The following is a 15,816-nucleotide window of genomic DNA, read 5'->3' on the forward strand; positions in this document are numbered from 1 at the left end:
ACTCCACCGGCGGGTCGGTACGGATCGGACGTTTAGAGATGACAATATGCTGAGGCATGCCGTTTAGGTGAAGTGATCTAAGTCGAGGAAAGTGTCAGGCGAAGATAAGAGATTTATCATTATCCTAACGAGTCGGTGAATTCGCAGACGTAAAGCAGCGCTTGTCTACGGCTGGTTTAATATTTCTCTGGGACATTTCGTAGCGGAAATGATGGAGGAGTATCGTACGTTGGCTTTAACAGGTAGCATGGCTGACCGTGTTGACCGTGAGCAGGAGATGTATAGGAACATGGCCCTCATGCATCATCACAAGGAGGGTGGTGCACATCAGGACCAGGGGCACGGCGACCCTCCCATTGATGTGACAAGTATACAAGTCGGTGGGTCGCCCCGTGGGAATGATGATGGCAATTTCAGTGACGGCAGTTCGGCCAGTTCGCGAAATGACATGGAGAGATTCGGTGAAGAATACGAGGATAGGAATTTGGACATAAGACCTGGCAAGAAACATAAAGGAGAGAAAGTTGTTAGATTGAACATTAACGCCCGCGAACGCCGTAGGATGCATGATTTAAACGACGCTCTGGACGAACTAAGGTCCGTGATTCCATATGCACATAGTCCTTCTGTGAGGAAACTTTCAAAAATAGCCACCTTACTTTTGGCGAAAAATTATATATTGATGCAAGCGAATGCTCTTGATGAAATGAGGCGATTGGTGACTTACATGAATCAGTCACACGCAAGTACTCTGCCGCAACCGTGTTACGACCTTTCTGCTTACTCCGGCAGGTTGCCCCCTTCAGCTATTCCGGGACACTTGGACAAAATGCCATCTCTATACCCGCCTCCTAGGCCTGTGTCGCCGAACATTCGAGGTAACAGTCCTAATGACAACTCGTGAAATTATGATATAAGACAGTGAGATCCTGCTTGATATAAACTTTCGGATAGAATGGACTGGCTATACCGGTATATATTATACGTTCTGGTACGAAGGTAAGAGTGTGTGTTCTAGCTTAGTTGTATAAGTCATAATCAATTAGCTAGGAAGAGACATGTGTTCTCAGAGGCGTACATTTCTCGTCCAAGGAAAGATTACCTTCCACAGGAAATTGTTGTGAAAGATAGGTGTGTTACTTTAAGATCACAACTAAAATGATTCGTCGCCACGCAAAGGAACTATTGGTGGAGCAACAGCTTACTTCATTTTGCATATTCATGTCAGTATTCCCAATCAAAGGAAACTATGATAAAAAAACTGAAGAGTTTAAAACTCTGTTTTTCACTCCTCCCTAAAGTGGAGAAACGAGTATCGTCAGGTACGAACAGTACGAACTACGAACAGTGTTCTTAATGGTAAACCGAGTCCATTAACGGCAAGCATGGACAGTATTCCATCAACAAGTCCATTACCGGCAAGTTCGGATAGTGTTGCCGAACTGGAACGACGTCAACGAAGGCATGGCCCAGCATTTACATCTTAAGTGGAATGGAATCTAAGGTAATCGAATGAGTCATGACCGGTTCTTCCTGTGAACCACTAAGACTAGATCTGTGAGCCTATTTACTTGGAAATGTATTTTGTTTTATGAAATATCTTGACTAGATCGAAAGCCTTTCGTTGCTTGTAATTCGGACGTAAAACGCGTACATTTGCTGTTTGGTGATATGAATACGAAATGTTCATACAACCCCAAGAATCTATGAGGGAAACAGAATTACATGTTTCAATACCGTAAAAAGTAGAGATTGTGGACGGACGTATTCTATGACTTCTATGGAAAAGCATATACCATGATGACTCACAGGAATATGACAATTTTCATGATTTCAAAATGAACAATTGTGAACAAGAGTGGTGAAAGATTTAATGGTTTAAGCTATTTTCCACCGGTATTTTACATATCACATTTTGAAAACTTATTAATAAAGGCCCCTGTTTGAAGGGACATATTGAGTATCTTATTCCAAAGCGGGTTATCGTTACCAAACCCGGTGGCACTTACAGCCAGCGGCGCACCACGGCATGCTGCTGGGTCCCTGGACTGGATGCAAGAAGTTGTTACTGCGACCAAGAAATGGTCGAGATTGTCTTTACTTGCACGTGGCTCGGATTGTTCACCATTGTGTGCCCGTGTTGTTGATGGTTATTTATACCGGGCAACAAATCTGGCCGCACAAACTGGCGTACTTCCTTTGGCCAGACATGGCGTTTTGGTAAGATGTTTTGCGATCATTAAAAAGGTGTTTTATTCGAAAAGAGTAACTTTTCCGTTAAAATTTAAAGTCATGTTTCATTTGAAACATTTTCACGAAGTTTGTTTTCTGTAAATTCTGAGGTGATAACATGTACATGTATATACATCAATGAACGCCCTTTCAACGTAACAACAAACTTAACTTGACGACATCATCATCATACGCAAATTAAAAACCTAACAATATATTCGTTGTTGGTTTAGAGACTGGCGATATCGATTGACGATTAATTTAGAAGAGAACGGACAAATTTTTCAGAAACTCTTTCTAATATCGTTCAACTTTGTCATATCGGTTGCCCCTTAAAATCTTGCTAGAATCATAAAAAAGTTCCAAAAAAGAAACGCTTACTTTCTTTTTTCGATATTTCTCGATAGTTTTTTTTTCATTTCTTAATTTCAATCATCGTGGCAAATCGCATCTTGGCAGAGAGTCGTTTACACTTCTTTCAATATTGTTTTATTCATTGTTCTTACACAGATAAACAGGCCCGAAAATTCGTCAGTCAGATGGTCCAGTTTGGACACCATCAGCACCTTTTAAAAAATTGTTAGCTTAGTCATTGCTGATTCACAGCCCAAAATATCAAAGGAAACCTTTTCAGACTTCGAGACTTAAGGAAATCGTAGAAGGTGTCAAATTTTAACAAACTGCATCATCTAAATTTGCACGGGGGCCACTTCAGCAAATATCGCCCAGATGTCCAAACCAGCATTTCTTTTCATTTTAAAATTTTAAAGCTTTTTCTTAACACTCTTTTGTTAGATTGACAATGGGATGTAAACAATCAAATTTCCCGTAACTTTCATTCCACCTTTGAGAAAAAGTAGAGGTGGCGATTTAAGGCTGGCGTGATGGGTTTTCTGTTTCTGCTTTCTGGTTAGAGAATGGCTACTAATGACTAGGTTACGAAAGACGATTCGGTCATTTAGTCATTTTGGTAGTCGGTGGCATACAATTTAGCCTCTGTAATCAGGACACTTCCCTAATAAGGATAGTATTTTATCAGTTACAAGAAGCGTGTTCATAGAAATAGGCTCTAAACTGAATTATTTTTAGTGTCATATTCAGTACATTTGATATGGGCATTGGATGAAAAAGATTCGTATTTTTTCTTTTTCACAACCTCCTCGTCATTGCACGCATACAAAAACAGAAAAAAATTGTCTTGCCTCATTTGGACAATTTCGGGTTCCATAAAAAGTGCAAGAAAAAGTGAACGCTGGCATCATTTTCCAGACGCAGTAACCATCATTAAAATTCTATTCAAAACTAATTTAATTCCTTCGCTGCCGTGTTCAATCGGGTGCTATTTTTGCACGTTTTTGTCTTGACTGATTAAAAGATTAAAATCTGTAACTTTTCATCCGATGACGTGGCGCATTGTCATGTTTAAGATCTGAGGATTAACCCTCTTCCACTCGATGATAATCACTGTGTTGGAAAAGATTGTTATCTGGAACATCTTAATTGGGCCGATGTATCAACTGGACAGGCTCATTTTAAAACTAAAACAAAACGTTTACTTGCATATCGACCCTTATGAAAACTGTTTCGTGGGGGTTGATGTTATCAAGATAAGCCCTGATTTTGAGTATGAAGTTCAGATTTTGAGCATGAAACATTTATATCAAACGATGTGTAATAGTGCTTAAGCGAACTTTACCAAGTTAACACACATTCAAGCCGTGTGGTCCATACGTTTTCTTTACGTCGCGACGCTAAAGATGTATTTTTGAACTTGAGTGGCTTTTGAGAGATAACCTTTATCAAAGTTCACCCGTATTAAGTCCCACTTCACAGCCTTGTTATCGAAAGCAGTAAATCAAATTTTATGGTTCACATCAACTTCAAGAAGCCGCACGAGAAAAACCGAAAAGACTTTACAACCCGTTTAGAACCATTCTTTATTTCATATCAGGAAGACCTATTGTGATGTATCTTTTGGTTGATCGATCTTAAAATTGCTCCAAACCTTATCAACTCAGCCATGAACTTACCTCATTTACTTGACGAGGCAACCCAGCGATAGTATCTTGTAAGTTATTAGCGACAAGAGCAATGCATCCCGAACACTGGGTGATGGTATCTGGCCTAGCGGGGTTCATATTGTCCCAAGCCCATCAACAATATGTCGGGTCACACCATCATAGTGTTCGGCCCTAACTATTCGCTGTAAAGACGTTTCGAAGAGTTCCGCTCTTTGGGGTATTGTTTGCTGGCAGTGCTTAAAAATTGCTGAAGGCGAAATTTGTCGGACCAGGTGTTGGCTCTGTGCCGCCCGGGGTCTCCCGGGGTGTCCCATCTACCGACACCAGATGGTGGCCTATACGGATCCTCCCGTGCCTGTTTGCTTGTTTACGCCTTGTTTAGAAAACAGGGCGCTGGTTTTCAAATTCAAAGTGAACAATATCGACCATAGTGTGCCCGTGATTATCTTGGGAGAAAATACATGTACATGTTTTAGCCAGGTCGATGGGTGGTGCTTCCTTTCAGATGTGATGCGTCCTTCCTCCATGCATAATTTTGTTGGCGAACAAACTGATGTTAACCCGCTAAGGTCTAAGATTCGTATTTTTTCCTCACTTGTTGTTTATTAGCCTGTTCAGGATGCCTGTATACATGTAGGTACATCTACATGTATCAAGAAGTCAAAAAATAAACGATATCGTGCAGGTATTAACGTCACAGTGCAAATTACGAGGCTCTGCACATGTTTAATGTATAAAGTAGAACGAGACGACTTAGCTTCCTCCTTGAGTCAAACATTGTGTACAATACTCAGTGGCGCATGTACATGTAGTATCCATTTGTAAGTGTATATATCATGAAATGGTTGTATTATTGAAACATGCAATAAATACAATAGATAACATTATTGATTTTTAAATTCACGCCGTGTGTTTTCTTATTATGGGCCCAGTTGCTCAGTCGGTGTTAGAGATAAACGCCAGCGTTAGCTTAAAAAGGCGTTACCTCCTTCAGCAATGTATATTAGTAGGACTTGAGGGTAACGTTACTGCTAACGCTGATGAGCAACCAGATCCTGTTTTATCAATCGTTGGATCGATTTCTTATAGATGTCCTTACGTTAGTGATATCCTATATACTGAAACTGGTAAAATTAACATCCAGATGCGACCGTGGATGGACAAAGACGAGCAAATATGGCAATGGTGAAATCGGAGATTTTTTTAAATGTGCATTTTTCGTCCTTAAAAGCAACCAATGGTGGTTAGATTTACAACCTGCGCGTGCACTCGTAACAGATTGATATTTCATGGTCCATTGGTTACGCATTCTTCAGCCACAACCAAAGAAATCCACATTGTATTACGTTTGAAAGTCAATGGCAACACCCAACAAAAGAGCTAACCTAAGTTAATCAGAGAGCTGAGTCAGCAGATATTAAATTTGCTGCGTGTCTTTGACCATTAACAAGGAGATTTCGGTCACTTATCTGGTCTTTAATACGCTTGTGGTTGGCGGCGTGTGAAATGATACGCAGCCGAGAGGACCGCACTATAAGCGATGAGCAGGGATGACCAGGGCCGTATTTGGCGGGCGGAGGGGGGGGGGCAGCGGAAACTCCCCCCCCCCGCGCCAACATACAGAAACTACATGCAGAGTTCATTTCTGACTCCATTTCTAGACACGTAGGTTTCTCCATTATGAGAACCAAATCAATCACCATCAAGCTACATCACGTACTATTGTTTACCTCGTGTCAAATCTGTCCTCACTGATTACACAAAATCGTCAGAAATTCAATTTGTCCGGCATGATCAGTCCATAGATAAGAGAAATATACATATTGATTTTAACTTTTTATATTATTAAAAATTTTCCATTTTCTTTTTCCAAGTGGGGCTGTGTCATAAGGACTCATCCTGGCATCCTGAAAATCAGGCCAACTCTACTGACACATACATTTACTTACTCCCTAACGGAAGGATGCGTTAGGATGGAGTCATGCTGTAAACCCTGTTTGCAAGAGGGTGGAAGGACTAAACAGTCAAGCATCCGACAAGAGAAACCGTGATACAAATCATCCATTCATGATCTGACAGAGTCCAGCCCATTTCATTCCATTCACCTCATTCAATCTGCAGAATTCTTTCTCGGAAGACCCTTTGATTACATGACCTTAAGATGTTACAATGAGATCCGCTGAATATGAGGATTCTATAATATACATACAACTTCTCTGCACCTGATTTTCTTATGATTCCTTTAGGGGGCCTGTAAACAAGGGCCATGTGGACCAGGAAAAGTTACACAATTCGCCGAAAGGTGTCTCTGCTATCGCACTGTGCATTTGCACTATTCATGCTGTACATGAACAAGGAATAGTAATTCAGACTTAGCAGACCTCACGTCTGTGCATGTAAGTCACCAACTGTGCATGTAAGTCACCTGAAGACCAAAAAAAAATCCAATGGCCAAATTTGGACAAAATATATCGCAAATCAGCCTTTCGTATTTTTCTGGTTGCGGAGACGGCCCTCCCCTTTCCTTCAGAACTTCCTCCTCTGACCACATAAATTGAGACGCGTATTGCCTTCCCTCACTCTGATCTGAAGATCGGCTGTAGATATATCAAGATGAAGATCTGCTTGATTCTCGTTTTCGCCCTGATCGCCTTTGCGCTCGCTGAGTATTACGATACGGAGAATGTAAAAGATCCAGGTAAGACTATATATTCTTGAGGTTTCTAGCTGGCGCCAGTTGTGGTCAAACGTCCCAGTTTCTTCTCCAAGTTCGCTCGATCTGCATCTATGACCTAGACGGGGTATTCCCTATGGAGTATTCAAGGTGGAAGAAGTGCGGGCTAGCACCAATTGGAGTTACAGGTATGAGCCTAAAGACTTCGACTTCGGCCGAAGAAGTGCCCATTTGGATGGGTTCGTGCTTGCCCTTACATTGGTACGAGGAACCTCGCCTTTAGACCTACGCCTTATTCTAAGGACGAAGCAGTCGAAGCGAAGCAACCCATGCTCAAGGTTGCAAACGAACTTGTCAGTGATCGACCCAAGGCCCTTAAACCACTTCTCGTGTGTGGCCAAACGACTGGTATATATATTTCACACATCAGCGCAATTCAAAGATTTCTTTGCTATTATCCCAGTTTGTTCTTTTTTAGACGGCTGGCAATGTGGCACCACGGTAGACAACAGTGGTAAGGAAGTCTACGTAAGCTCCATGTACGTGATACGGGACGGACTAATGATCTTCGTACGGAAGTTGGGATGTCTTGAGAACAAGAGAGAGGGGACGCGTAAGTAGAGCTCAGTTTAATAGAGACTCCCTCCCCCAGAGTCCGTATCGTTCTCGTCGTCAGAAGTCCACTGCCGCGCCACTGTGAAGTTGAGATGGAACGGTGTGAAATTGACGGTGAAAATATGTCACTTCGGGACTCGTTATCCGGGACTGATGTTCCGAAGTGACGTAAAACGCTACTAAAGCTGAATTTTTCATTTCTGGGCAGTTACAAAGGTTTTGAAAAATAATCACCGAAATGATGTGTTTTTATGGATTTGTCTTTCTTCTTCAGCTACCGGAAGTGATTTCCAAGAAGGTGGTGTTGGTTCCCCTACAATCAGGTGGCATACATGCAGCGACCCAAGTGGAATCTGTACCGGCGAAATCTGGGAGATGAATCAATAAACAGATATCATATAATCATTGGAGAACTTGCATGTACTTTCTGCCAAATAAATATGTAAGTTTCTCAACGCTGATCGCATGTAATACTGGCTTTCGTCTTTGATTTTCTTGGGAATTATTTTCGCTTTTTACTTTTTTCTCTATCCCTATGAGCGCAGCAGAACTACGATAGAATATCGAGTCCAAGGAAATAACGCAGTGGCACAGTGAGACATATACTGTACATGTTTGACTAAAAAATCAGCAAATTTCGCCGGCTGATCATCTGCGAGATTGACGCCCCGAAGCGGTGGGCAAACTTAATCGTCCATCCCGATATTGGTCCATCCTATACTTAAATAAGGCTTTGTCCCAAATCTAATCAAGTGTCGAATCTTTGTCGTGGCCAATAAAGAACCAGATTGACGCGGCCGGATCGACCTTTTTGACCGGCATGTGCGTGGAGGTACTTGGCCAGCCCAAGACGCAACTGCAATGTCCCAGTGTGACTTTTTTGTAAAGCGGGTTCGAGGTGCGGGGAGAGCCTGCGGCGGTTACAGACCACGGCCTGGCCGCAAATAAGGCTAGCGTAATGACTCTTTTGTGGCGTACATGAGTCCCAAAAAACGACTTGCTTTCGCATAATTTGCAGGCGCCGTGACTCATCTTGAGTTGGAGGGAGCTACAGTCCATTCCTCGAGAGTGGAAGTTGTGAAAAAGATGGGGAACCGAGCTGAACACGGCTGAACACGGCTCCATGATCAACTTGGGAGTATTGGACCGATTTTATGCCAGAATGAAATGATACAAGGTCAATAGCTATTAACATGAAGATACGTCCCTTTGTAACATCGGTGCGCGCAGACGCTTCTCAATCACCAGAAAGTATGATTCACATCGTATAACCTTTACTATGTTTTGGTCAAGAGTGCTTCTGTTGGAACCAATTTTCACTCTCGCCCACATAAAAATACCCCTTCAATAGATTCATACCCAACTATCTGGCAAAACACAGCCAAGATGATGCAGCTTTTCCGTGTTGAGACGATAAGTAGACGTTCAATGAAATTGTTGGGGCATTCCCAGTTTCCCAAATTCCCAGTTCGCCCTTAAACTCATCTAAACAATGGTGTCAGTCATACAGCATCCGAAGATTATCTTCACAACCCCTCAATCAGCTTTTCACCCGCTGACAATGGGTACCCCATCCGCACGTGCCGCTGTAATGTTATCCTTGCATCACCTTTGTTCCCGGTAAAAATGATTTGGAACCCTCTGGGACATGATAAAAGAGCATCATCAGATTTCACTGACTGGGTTTTCGCAACATTGTGAAATCGTCGCGGACGAATTTACAAGTGACTGCCACGGTTCCGAGCTATATAGATCCGCGTTGACTGCGCAAATGGGAATGCTGCCTCTGACTTTTTCCGGACGGTGTGGAAGTTGATTTAGCCCCCTTAAAAAATTGTCAGGCGATCCATGTTCGACGATTGGTTAAGGAGTATGGCTGCTGTAGCCAATGGCCTAGGATAACGACACACGAGAATCTTTCATCCCGAGTTCCCTTTTCACTCTAGAGTAGTCCAAAATCGAGTCTAAACTATCTTAGATCGCAGAGATGAAGTCTGGAGGCATTTATTGACGGAACAATCATTATCTGGCAAGGAGCTGAAATTAATCAAAGTATCGATTAGGTACGACCAGAAAATGCATTTTAAAAGTGAACGCATTATTTCAGTGAGGCAAGTCCTCTGTTGCAATGCATTACCATCATAACTAATTCCTTCCACATCAAGCCATCAATGCAAATCAAACAACTCAAAAGCAACCATAATTAACCAATTTCTCTTTCAATATTTACACACCGAGGACTCCGTGAAACCGCATTTGTGATCACAAAGCGCGTGGAGCAAGAACGCGCATCCAAACAGACAATCCGCCACGTTTTCTAATTACGGAGTCGCAGTTTAACCAGAACTATAACGCGATACGCCGGGCAGGTCCCTTTGGCCCAGCGCGACAGAAGGTGGCCATCTTGCTGGTGAATTATCAAGTCTAATTCGATTTGGCAGAAGAAATCCACTTTCAGCATGTCTTCTGACATCAGGGATTGACTCCGAGGATAACGAGATGCGGAGTGGAAATTCATTGTTTTAGAATGCGGACAAAGACTTGGCGAGATCAGAGACATCTTCCAACATTCTTCTGGGTTTTTTAATATAGAGATGGTGGCAAGACAAGAAGCATTCAAAATATCCCCTCTCAGAATATCTCTCACTGCATGCAGATTCGTTGTTTTAGAATGCGGACAAAGATCTCGTGGGTGAGGAAAGATCGAAACCGTGGCCATATCTCGCTCATCCCCTCAAAAAGGCAATTTTCTGATTAGACTTGCGCTCCAAAATTCGAGCAGTAGATTTAACACTCCCCTCATATCACACGACTCAGAGTTCCGAATCAACGTTCAGTATATGGATGCGATTCTGTTATTCTGAGGTAGATGAGATTACTAATGAGAATTTCTTACAACTGCTAAATTCTAAATGAATTTCAATTGCCCACGCAGTAAAGGTTCGAGTCCGAGGACACTCGGCGCCGTGAGGAGTCAGACATTTATCATTTCATCAGTCGGACATCCACGGTTTATGCCCTTCCTTCAAAGTCAAAACATATGTCTTCTTGTCAGGTACAAAGACGGACCCTCTTCTCCACCAACAATTAATTATCTGAAAGAAAAGAGCGACCACGCATCACGGGATCAAAGGATCGGCAGAATTTGGGGCAAAATAAACGGCAGTTGGCAGGGTTCCATTTGGCCCGACGTTGGAACAATACAATGACGAATCGCCCCGGTCTGTATGGGCGTGGGAACAAGAGCGGTGAGAGCCTGGGTGCAGTACCTATATGGCTAAGAAACCCTTTTGAAGTTTCCCCATCACTCTGACGAGAAGCAGGAAATGTAAGGCGATTTGAAAGCAGTTGTGATTAATTGTATCTCCGAATGAACTTCTTGGGTGCCTGCACGGTGATCTGTCTTATTACCTCAAGTGGCTGTAGAACGTGCAGGCGACTGGTTTTCAACACATGTTCCCCGGAATTATGAGTGGGAGTCTTGTCAGATGATTTATATTTTCTGTCCGCTGCAGATCATCGGGATGCATATTTGTGTTGGGCGAAAACCCTTTAAGCTTTTTCAGAAGCTCACTACATGCCTTTATTTCAAAGAGTGTACAAACGCCACCCATGTTCAAAATTGAGAACGCGGTGGCATCTTGAATAATCTCAGCTGAGACATATAGTTGCACATGCCGTGCTTTCTCTTGCATTTGTCAATATTTTCTTGAGACTTGAATTTAACAGAACAACCCGTGTCAGGTGTTGTGATTCAAATCCTTTCCTGGCACACATTGTCGAAAGCAACGTTCATTACATCACAATTCCTCGGGATGATTCCCTAACCATTCCAATTGCATCAACCAGGAAAAACGTACTAGTCTAAGAAGCGCAGATTCTCATTACGCCGTGGCAATCCACCATGAGTTATCCCCGTAAAACATTCATTTAAAAAACTCATTTTCTCATAAGGCCAATTTGTGGGGAAATATTTACGAATCAAATATAAAAAAACTACCGCTAACTGAGCATTCATCTTAGGAAGGAGACAATATCAGCTACATGAATATTGTTAGCCCATCGATGTCATCTTGGTGGCGCATATCCCATTTTCAATTACACTGCCTATATTTTCATTAAAGGCGTTTATTCGACGTCGAAATGACAGAGACGGAGGGCTTTATCCGTGTTTAACCAGATAACCAGCGGCTCATCGTTCACGGTCGCGATGCTAGATTATTGGTAAGAGTGTTTCAATAGAGTTAGGGGCAACTCGAGCGGTTAGATAGCTCCTGGAGATCCATTTCCGCGGTCAAGCCGAATGTTTTACGGATGGCTGTGCGCCCAGTGGAGATAGTGGCCCGATATCTCAGTCCTGCGCGGCTGGTATCCTTGATGCGAAACGCTGGAGCTGGTACTGGTGATGCTGCATCTATTTGCAGGTTCGATTTCTGCGCTCGTCGCAACCGGCAGAGGTTCGACAGAACTTGAGGTTTGGCAGAACTTGGCTGAGGTTTGGCAGAACTTGGTGGTGGTTAGACAGAACATGGCATATACTTGGATGCAGAAATCAATAGAACTTGGCAAGAGTTAGACAGAACTTGGCTGAGGTTTGGCACAAATTGACAGATAGTTATAGGCAGAACATATCACAGTACTTGTTTCAAAATTCAAAGTGTAAGTTAAGGCCCCTTAAGTGGCGCCTAGACATTTGAAGAAAATTGACCAGGGATATGATATTATTCACAAAGTTAGTTTGACCATCAAAGATGCATGCAACATCTCTCGAGCCGCAGAATGCCCCAATCTATCCGGTGAGGCTGCATCTACTTCACACGTGAGTACCTTCAGCCAATTATCTGCCCTTAATCCATAGACGACAGCCCGTCCCCAGGTACCTTCACGTCCGTTATAAGTGTCGTTGCTTGTGTTTGACAAGTACTCCACCAAGGAACGAGGTCGAATAATGGACACTTTATTCCCGCAGTAAGAAAAACACAACCATTTATTAGCGATATTCCCAAGAAATTTATGATTCACTGCCATTTTCTATCACCGAAATAATCATATTTTAGTCCGGCTTGTATTATTCCGTTGGGAGTATGTTTCAATCTTTGCAATGTGGCTCCCATCTGTTCGGGTATATTTGGTTTCTCTCCCTCTTAGTCCCCGTTTGTCTCCCGCGAGGAGAAGGCATAGCCCCAGGACCAGGGCGCCATCCCGAGCATCCATTTAACTGTCATTTGCGACGGCTAGAGCGATTAAGCTGCAATTCTGATCGGGTCATTTGGGTGTATTGTTTAATGTCTAAACCACTTGAATGTGATCAAGACGTTGATTGGGCCATTATAACGTCTTTATGGATTTGATTGTCTTGTTAGTGCTCTTCTTGTAACACGTGATCTATTAAAAAGGTTTGCGATGTTCCCTCTGAATGGAACTAACTACATGTATTTCGTTTACGTACATGGTTATGTACATGTAATGTAATGTTGCATATTCCTGTCAACATCAGCAACGAAGAATTGAAAAATGATAAAAATGTGATCGGTTCTGGCTGTCCTAAGGATGTCTTCGAATGCACTGCACAACATTCGGCTGATGTCAGCTGACAGACTATCTGTGTGCCTACCGGAAAAAAACCATCAGATGTCGTTGACACCGTCTCGTTTATTCCCGACCGCACCTCTTAAATCAAATCGCACAATCTGTCAATCCAAACATTCATTTGACTCCTAGTTTATTGTAGCATTAAGACTCCTGTTTATATTCAACACTTTCTTTATTTGACCAAGTCCCGTCGTCAGCTGTTCACAAACCAGTGCTATTTTAGCTTAAATATTCTCTAAAGAGGCTAAAATGGAGCCAGTGTTGACCCCCGCCACATTTTAACAAAGTGCGCAGTTCTCCAATTCACCGCGCGATGGGTCGGGTTACTGCGGGTCGGTTGGCGCACAAAGGTGGCCCGCTGCGAAAACCCATCACCCTGGTTTTAGCAATCGTTTGCAAACTGCTAAGGAAAGTCTTAAATTGCCTGCTGCTTTGTCGTCATGTTCTGGTGCCAAATATACGGTAATACTAACCGCTGAGCTGGTTTATCCAGCCCATTGTCACCCAACCTGTCCATCGAATCACCTAGCGTAATAATTTCGCTGCAAATGGCGTGATGGGTTTGTCTTCGGGAGAGTCAAAGTTTTCTTACTGACCCAGAGTCGCAAAACAGGGGGGGGGGGCGTTGGGTTGCGGATGGACTGTACTGGTCTTTACCGACCCCTTCTTTTGGTGATGATTATCATATTCTCAAATATAAGGACACTTTGTTATCGTATTCTCATATATTGGGAAGTGTTTATCAGCTCTCTAAATCTACATGTACTTGTAGAAACTTTCGGGCGGCTACCAATCTTGGCGATTATGATATTGTATATTTTCAGTGCATTGTATTGCCTTTGTTGACGGATTCTGGCACCCATCTCGAAACAATGTTAGTCTAAATCGAGTTCGACACAGCAGAAACTCACCGTCTGGCAAAAACGTCAGCTCAGCAATATGACAAAGCAGCATATCCTACGAAATTCGATTTACATGGACAAACCGATCCAGGCAGAAAATGACGTCCTTCCTTTCAAATTCAATTCAAATGGCGATCATTAAAAACATATGAATCTTTACACTAGATTCGCTAAGATGATTCGATCGTTCGCGATACCCACGCGACCCGTCAAAGATGATGGGTTACCCCTACATATCAGTATCCCAACAAGGCGTTATGTGTATGGTCATGTAACTTGAAATGATTTTGAACACATACATGTCTTAATGGGATTTTTCCTCATGATACTGTACTCTGATTTGAGTTATGACCAGAAGTATCGTAAGCGACGTCCGGATATTTGACTGACTCAAACCGAATTTGTAAAGTTTTCTTCAAGATAATAATGATAATGATAATGATGATAGTAATAATAATAACAATAATAATACTATATATGAGCATGAATAGATAAATATCAAACATGAAAATGAAGAGAAAAAAAGAGAAAAAATAAGCGGAATCTGAGGGAGTCGAACCCGTGACCACCAGATCGAAAGACCTGCATTCTAACCGTTGAACCACCACGGCTTTCATGTTAGGATGGTGAATTTCGTCGCTTCTTATTGCCAGGCTATGGCGATCTGAACCTTGTGTGAAATGGAGCGAAATTTTATTTCACCCAAGGTTCAGAACTTTGGAGTGGTTGCCACTCTGATGAATGGCCTATGTCAGCAATAAATTAAGTGTAAGTTACATAGAGTATTGAAAGGAAAAAGTTTATTAAGAACCTGAGTGCAGCCGTGGCAGTATTTTGGCAGTATTTATTTGGGTTTTTTAATTCACTTTTCACTCCTTCCCAAATTAGGAGTGGCTTTTCTAATGTTGAATCGTAACCAATTTGACGCAGTTCTCGTTCCACAACCATATTTAAATATCGTGAGAGCAATGATAACACTAATTAATTGGGCTACGACCCCAGCACGTAACGACGATCAGTAGCAAACGCACATCATTGCTCCGATAATTTCCGATTCACATTTTTATTCGGGCAATTTAAAGGATGTTTACTCTGACTATTATTCACTTACTCCAATCAAAATGCTGCGAATAAATTAAAGTTCGCCGTAATCTTTGATGTTTACGATGTGGCATCGCAAGGCGTAAATCGCGTCATTTACCGCGCCACAAATGGCTATTTCCGATCTTTCTCTGACACGTAAAATTGATCATGCCGGAATAAGCGACGGATTTGAAAATAAAGTACGTGTTTTAGTAGGTAGTAGCGCCGACTAAAATTATAATTTGAGAGTTTGCCAGTAAATATATTTCGTCTGCGGACCCACTGCAGGTTAAAGAGGAAATTGGGCTATAATGACCATTTTTATCTATCGTTATTAAGGGCATATTCTACTATAAGAACTGTGTCCAATCTCAACAGAGGATGTCCCACTCTTCACTTTTTATTGAGAAATTGGCCGGGTGTCAACTCGTATTGTCCCGTTGCTGTTAATTGATACCCTGCAAATGCCAAATGCAAACACGGAATTCCTGTTGACAGCTGGTCTAATTGGTAAAGAAACTTTATCAAAAACCTGGGTAAAACATTCAGAGGGTGTCTTTTATTCACTGATTCTTAAAAGATTCGTGATAAGACGGCCGTGTCCGATCAATGGATTGGATGAACCACTTTTTCGATGTCCAAACCATTCGGCGTTTAATCTCACTCCACAGGTTTACAAGCAAAGGGAATAAGTGCA

The 15,816-nt window shown here is 42.3% G+C and overlaps 2 protein-coding genes across 2 annotated transcripts; both read left to right on the plus strand.

The window, feature by feature from the left end:
• The first annotated feature begins 211 nt into the window (after nt 1-211).
• On the plus strand, nt 212-904 carry LOC135486003 (class E basic helix-loop-helix protein 22-like). Its single transcript, XM_064768444.1, has one exon. It carries the CDS (start codon nt 212-214, stop codon nt 902-904), a length of 693 nt encoding a protein of 230 aa, XP_064624514.1.
• Nucleotides 905-6,818: 5,914 nt separating this feature from the next.
• Nucleotides 6,819-8,013, plus strand: LOC135487136 (uncharacterized). The gene is made up of 3 exons (XM_064770554.1): nt 6,819-6,951; nt 7,406-7,540; nt 7,817-8,013. Exons 1-3 carry the CDS (start codon nt 6,867-6,869, stop codon nt 7,927-7,929), a joined length of 333 nt encoding a protein of 110 aa, XP_064626624.1. The 5' UTR covers nt 6,819-6,866; the 3' UTR covers nt 7,930-8,013.
• The last annotated feature ends 7,803 nt before the right edge of the window (nt 8,014-15,816 follow it).

This window comes from Lineus longissimus, chromosome 4 (assembly GCF_910592395.1).
Source record: "Lineus longissimus chromosome 4, tnLinLong1.2, whole genome shotgun sequence".
Lineage (NCBI taxonomy): Eukaryota > Metazoa > Nemertea > Pilidiophora > Heteronemertea > Lineidae > Lineus > Lineus longissimus.